General features: G+C 41.6%; 1 protein-coding gene across 1 annotated transcript in view; it reads left to right on the top strand.

Annotated features, from left to right (window-relative positions):
- The first annotated feature begins 203 nt into the window (after positions 1-203).
- Positions 204-6,524, top strand: part of ANKRD55 (ankyrin repeat domain 55) — a 107,559-nt gene continuing 101,238 nt past the window's right edge. Inside the window, exon 1 of the mRNA XM_055422033.2 lies at positions 204-296. Coding sequence (XP_055278008.2) covers positions 242-296 — 55 coding nt within the window. The 5' untranslated portion in view covers positions 204-241. The remainder of the gene's footprint in view (positions 297-6,524) is intronic.

Genomic DNA, 6,524 nt, shown 5'->3' with positions numbered 1-6,524 from the left:
TAGCTGACGAGTGAGACCATAAGAAGTAAGTCTTTTTCCTGTCAGGTATTAGAGGAATAACATTTACCTATTTTCATTATTTGCCTTGACAATGACCTGCAGCTCTAATGCACACTGATTTCTCAAACAGAGGGCTTGGCAGGGGCTGCTGTATCTGACTGTTGTGTTGACTGTAACGTGTGAGACGGTGTTTTCTCCTCTCTAGAGACCTGGATCCTTTTTGCCATTCTGATGGTAGGTGATGAGACAGGCAACCATGGATTTCAGTACTCCATCTGTGTTTGATCAACAAAAAGGTAAAAACGCTGCTTTAACTCATCCTTTGGTTCTTTGCATCTTTAGTTCAGTGTAGGGATTTGCAGTTTACAGGGAGAGAGAGAGAGAGAGAGTGTGTGTGTGTGTGTGTGTGTGCGCGCGTGTGCGTGATGTGGAAAGAGGATTTCACATAGGAAACAAACCTGTTCTAAATGTTCACTTCTCATTTGATAAGCATTTGAAAGGGAAAAACAAGCTTATGGTCTGTTAGTCTTGTTAAAGTGCTCCTACCTACAAATTTTAAAAATTGGGTTTCAAGCACATCAGTTATTTCAGATAGTACCATCTTTATTCTCATTAGCTTTTTGTTCAGATCTTTAAAAATACATACATTATAATAAGTAACATAAAAAGAAAAAATCATAGATATATTTCAATCTACTAACCCAATATCGCATTGCTATAGTTTTGTAAATATCTCTTGATTCCCTCCAGGAATAGATGTTGCCCAGATTTATCTTGCTGCTGATGCATTATCTCCTCTGAGACTGTGTAATGACTTTTCACTATGTTATTATTTGCAGTGAAAGGATATATCTTTCTGATTCCCAATTTCCAATGTGGAGGTAATTTTCCACATGAAAAAAATTACTGTGAAATTCACCTATTCTTATTTAAAAAAAGACATATATTCAGCCATGCAGTCTATGCATGGTACATTCTGCATATGAAGTTTGTATATATATATATAAATACCAATGTGTAATCATGCACCTTTGTAAGTATAGGAAATTTCCATTCTCTAAGTGTAATAAATATTTTTAGAAGATTTTTAAAAAATATTTGATACCTAAACCACTTTCACTAACGTCTGAGTATTTCTCAAAATGCTAAGATCCTTTGGTTATTTAATTGTTTTGGCTATACTGAGAAAATGGTTGGTCCATGAAAGACTCATTAAGAAAATTCTTTTTTCCCCCCTTTTCCTACTCTAGGCCATAATGTGTTTACTACCTATTCTTCAAGCTACATCTGGTTTCATGGGTGAATTATTTTAGTTCAGTGCTTTGTCAAGTTACAGATTTACATTTAGATTTCTGAGTAATTACCTTATGCGTATGTTTGTGTGTATCTTCAGAATGTGCCGATTCACTCAGTATGTGGATATGAATACTGTAGACAAAGTGATTGTTGCAGCTGTGCCCACTGCATCCTTTCCTTTGTTTGTACTACTGATGGCAATCAGCAAGAGTGAAAATACGCTGAAATCCAAAGACCTCAAACTGGCTAAAAAATGACATTATTGAATTATGTAATCCAAACAGGAACACAATAGGTTTATTTATTAAGACTAATTTGAGGAAGCTAGAACTGAGTATGAAGAACTAACCCTTCATAATGAATTCATCTATTCCAGTGTTGTGGCTCCTAACAAAACCAAGCCCAAAACACAGTTAAAATATTAATTTATGATATTTATTTTCTTACAGCACCTTTCATGTGAGCAACTCACAACTATTTCTCCACCGTAGGCCTGATTCTCCCCCTTGTAAGCTAACTCTTTCCCTGTGACTTCCATCTTTATTTCTCAATCATTTCTCTCCAGAGGTGTTGTGGTATGGTGGAAATAGCATGGGCAGAATCAGCTGGAATTGTAGAACAACTACTTCCTACTGTGTGACCTTAGCAAATTACCTGACCTCTCTGGGCCTTAATTGCCACGGCAGTAAAATAGAAGAAATGATGCTTACCTAGCAAGGTTGTTGCAAGAATCTAAAATAATGTATAAAAAGCATCTGTCACTTTGCCTGATGAGCATTAGGAAAATATTGAAGTTGCTCATTCATGTCTGACTCTTTGCAACCCCATGGACTGTAGCCTGCTAGGCTCCTCTGTACACGGGATTTTCCAGGCAAGCGTACTGGAGTGGGTTGCCATTTCCTTCTCCAGGTGATATGCATTAAGTACTTTCAAACTGTGGCTATTTTTGTTATTATTATTATTAATGTCATAATTAATATTTATAGTTATTAAACCCTGAACTCACCTCTCTATCTCTGGCTTAAATTTAGCAGTCTTCAGGACAAATGAGGATTTAGTTAAGACCAGTTGACTAGATTGAATTTTTTTTTTTTTTTTTTAGAACTTCAGGGTACCATTTAGAGCAACCCGCAGACTTACAGTTAACTGAATGATAGCTGAATAGTTCTTTTATCATGTTCATCCTTCCACCTTCTTAAAAACATGAACGGTCATAACAGATTTAGACAATTGCATAGATTCTAAATATTGTATTGTTGGGCAAATCATGGTGACTTTCACTTGAAAAGTTGAGGGTGGTTAGTACTTTAGCAGAGGATTTTCCTGGAATTCCTAATATCTGGGGAATCAAAACCCTAGTGGCCACTGGCTTTACATGCAGATGTGGACAAAAGACATTACATTGGTAAGATCTCAGAAGTCGTGTAAGACTGCTGCAACAACAGTGCCTTTATGGAACTGGCATTTATGTACACCTTTGTGTCCTGTTTTATTTTACCTTCAAAAGGAAAACATATCAAAAACCAAGGAAATCATGGTGTTCTCCACAAGTGGTTGACATTTGACTGCTTGTTTGAATTACATATAGAAACTTATTGACAGTGTGGGTAGTTCCTGGGGTTGGCTTGATTTTTTATTTTGTTTTTATTTTTGATTTTGAGTCATTGCATCTTCTTCCAGCTGTTAATCATCAATGGGGCAAGGAGCTGGGGAGGAAATATTGCACTGCTGTTTGTAAGCTTTTTATTATTTTTTATAATGATTATTAAAGACCTGACTTTCTTTTCTCATCACTACAAAATTACAGATCTATCTAAATGAAATGTAACATTGAAAAAAAAAAGAAAAACTTGGTCACATATAAAAATTACCTACACAATTTTTGAAAATGCTTATGCCTGGATGCCATCACTGGATATTCCAATTTAACTGGTGAGGGACATGGCCTGACAAAGCCCCCCAGGAAGTTCTAATGTACAACAAATATGGAGAAGCACTCATTCCATCTATCCTCTTAACTTCTCAGATAGGAAAAGTGAAGCACAGAGAGGTTAAAATGTGGACCCGCTTATGAGAATAGCACACAGCTAATTAGTAATAGGGGGCTTCCCCAGTGGCTCATTGGTAAAGATTCCCCCTGCAGTGTTGGAGACACAGGAGACACGGGTTCAATCCCTGGGTGAGGAAGATCCCTGGAGGAGAAAATGGCAACCCACTCCAGTATTGTCACCTGGAGAGTCCCATGGACAGAGGAGCCTGGCAGGCGACAGTCTATAGGGTTGCAAAGAGTTGGACACGACTAAGCGAGTAAGTGATAGTTGCTCAGTCATGTCCAACTCTTTGAGACCCCGTGGACTGTTGCCCTCCAGGCTCCTTTGTCCATAAAATTCTCCAGTCAAGAATACTGGAGTGGGTTTCCATTTGCTTCTCCAGGACACAACTGAGCACCTGAACAATTATTAACAGAGGGGATTGAGACCCAGGTGTTTGCTATCCAGACAACAGACTAAGAGGTTTCTTTTCCTGGGCAATCTCTGGTCTTAATAGCTACTTTGAGGTGGGGGTTGGGCTCAGGTAGCTTTGGTCTATGGTTGCCCAGAGAATGGTCAGCAATAAGCACTTGGAAAATACTAATGCATAATGACCTTTGGGCTTTCCAGTTGGCTCTCATGGTAAAGAACCCGACCGCCAACGCAGGAGATGTAAGAGACCTGGGTTTGATCGCTCACTGGGGAAGATCCCCTGGAGAAGGAAATGGCAACCTACTTCAACATTCCTGCCTGGAGAATCCCATGGACAAAGGAGACTTGCAGGTTACAGTCCATAGGGTCATAAAGAGTTGGACATGACTGGAGCGACTTAGCACGCACACATGCACAATGACCTTCAGAGCTCAAATCAAAATCAGGTAGATTTGGAGTCCTTCCAACTGCATTTTTCTATTTTTCTCATTAGTAGAGGTAAATAAGACAACCCTATGCTAGGGCAGGAGGAGAAGGGGACGACAGAGAATGAGATGGCTGGATGGCATTACCGACTCAATGGACATGAGTTTGAGTGAGCTCCGGGAGTTGGTGATGGACAGGGAGGCCTGGCGTGCTGTGATTCATGGGGTCGCAAAGAGTCAGTCACGACTGAGCGGCTGAACTGAACTGATGCTAGGGTCTTGGGGACAGATGGACATTTGCTCTAGTCCAGTCTCAATCCTCATCCCAGTTGCGTGAACTTGGACACACTGATGATCTTCTGGTCTGTAAAATTTGGGTAGTGTTCTACATTCACAGGGTGACTGGGAGGCTCAAAGATTGTGTTATCTGTCTGGCCAAGGGGGCTCAGGCCACGTCTCTGGCTTTCTCTGTGAAGCTGTGAGGAGGATGCCGGGGTCTTCACAGCTCTCTACTCTGGATTTGTGCTTCCTGCTCTCACCATGGCAACATCTCTCTGGTCCAACGCACTCCTGGCTGTCTTCCTTCTCAGAGCCCACACGCAGGGAAGGACCTGTAGTAAAATAATTTACTACAGAACACAGAGTCTCCTACTGAAGCTGAGACTTCAGTTATGTAACTGAAGACGTTTGCATGAGGAGGAACCCAGGGCTCCGAGAGAAAATAGAACTGAGAAGGGTGCTCCCAAGGGCCTCACCCAGCCCAGCCCAGCCCTTCCTGGCTCTATGAGAAACGTTTGAGCACGGTGTTCACAGGGGCCTGTCGGGGCAGTGGCCAACCCTCACAGGTCTCTCTCTGGTAGGGTTGCTGAGAGAATGTGAGGAGGAGCTCAGACCTCCAGCCCAGATTAGTGCAGAGCGTCCATGTCCTAGAGCTGCTGTAACAAATTACCACAAACTGGGTGGATCCAAACACCTGACATGTGATCTCACCCAGTCCTGGAGGCCAGAAGTATGAAATCAAGATGTCAGCAGGCAGTGTGCTCCTTCTGGAGGCTCCAGGGAAGAATTCTTCCCTGCCCCTTCCAGCTTCTAACCATTTGTGGCTTCATCACTGCAGTCTGCCTCTGGTCTTCACATGGCCTTTTCCTCTGTGTGTGAGTCTCAGAGCTCTCTCTGCCTGGCTCTTATGACAACACATGTGATTTCACTTAGAGCCCACCCAGATATGCCAGGATAAACATCTACTCTCAAGATCCTGAACTCAGGCTTTCAACATGTGAGGTCATATCCCCTTTTGCCTTCTAAGGTAATATTCACAGGTCCCAGGGACTGAGAGATGGAGATACCTTTAGGGCCACCAATCAGCCTGCTTTATGGCATGAAAAGAGGTCAGATTTCAAGTTCCTTCTCAGATGTATGCAGCCTCCTCACTGGGTTTTCGATAAAATCCATTCCTATTTAAGCTAGAAGGAAGTTTGGCGTTTGGGAGATGGGGTGGAAAGTGTATGAGATAAAATGGCAAAACTGAGATCCAAACCTAAACTTGCATGACTTCAAAACCCATCTTCTTTCTACTACAGTACTCTTCCTTGATCAACCATATATTTTAAAGAAGAAATAAGACATTAACAAAAATTAAAATTAATGAAGCCTATGTTTTTACAATCAAGCTATTATCCCATTGTATTATGGAATTTAATGCTCCCACGTACAGATGTCTGGTTTTAATTTACAACTTTTCATCCAAAATGGGAACTCTAAACAAAATGAACTTAGAGTGCCTAGATAATGCACTTTGCTGGAAACGCAAAAGTTAAAATTCTGCTGTGACAATCAGATGCCTCCAAAGGAAGAATAAACAAATTTTCCCAGGGACTTGGGGAGGGAGTAGAGAAAAGGCAGTCAGAGGAGATTGCAGAGAGAGGGGACAATTTGGGCTCAGCACAGACATTGAAGGAGATGAAACCAGGAACACTGAGGTGAATTTTGATATAGATTTTCAGACTGATTGTCCAGACAAAGGAAGATCTGATGGCAAATAACCATTCCAGAGTTTTAAAAGGAGATTATCTGTCATCTTTGGGAAAATACTCAACCTTCTCCCTCTCTTGGTCAAGAAAGAGGAGCCTAGGGAAGAAGAGATGGAAGAAGAATCCTTTTTCCAATCTTCTTGCCCATTCAAGACCTAACCCAGGAAAACATAGTAACAGAGGCCTGCCCTCCTCCCTCCTCTGCCTCCTTTGTGCAGCCTCTCTGCAGCACACAGGAACCTCTTTCCCACCCACCAACTCCTGGGAAATGATGTGACACATCAGTCCACTCCTGGCTCCTCTGCTGTACC

The sequence above is a fragment of the Moschus berezovskii genome, chromosome 18 (assembly GCF_049115385.1).
Source record: "Moschus berezovskii isolate FMDL1 chromosome 18, NW_MosBer_1.0, whole genome shotgun sequence".
NCBI classification, from domain to species: Eukaryota; Metazoa; Chordata; class Mammalia; order Artiodactyla; family Moschidae; genus Moschus; species Moschus berezovskii.
This window is presented reverse-complemented; position numbering and strand designations above follow the sequence as displayed.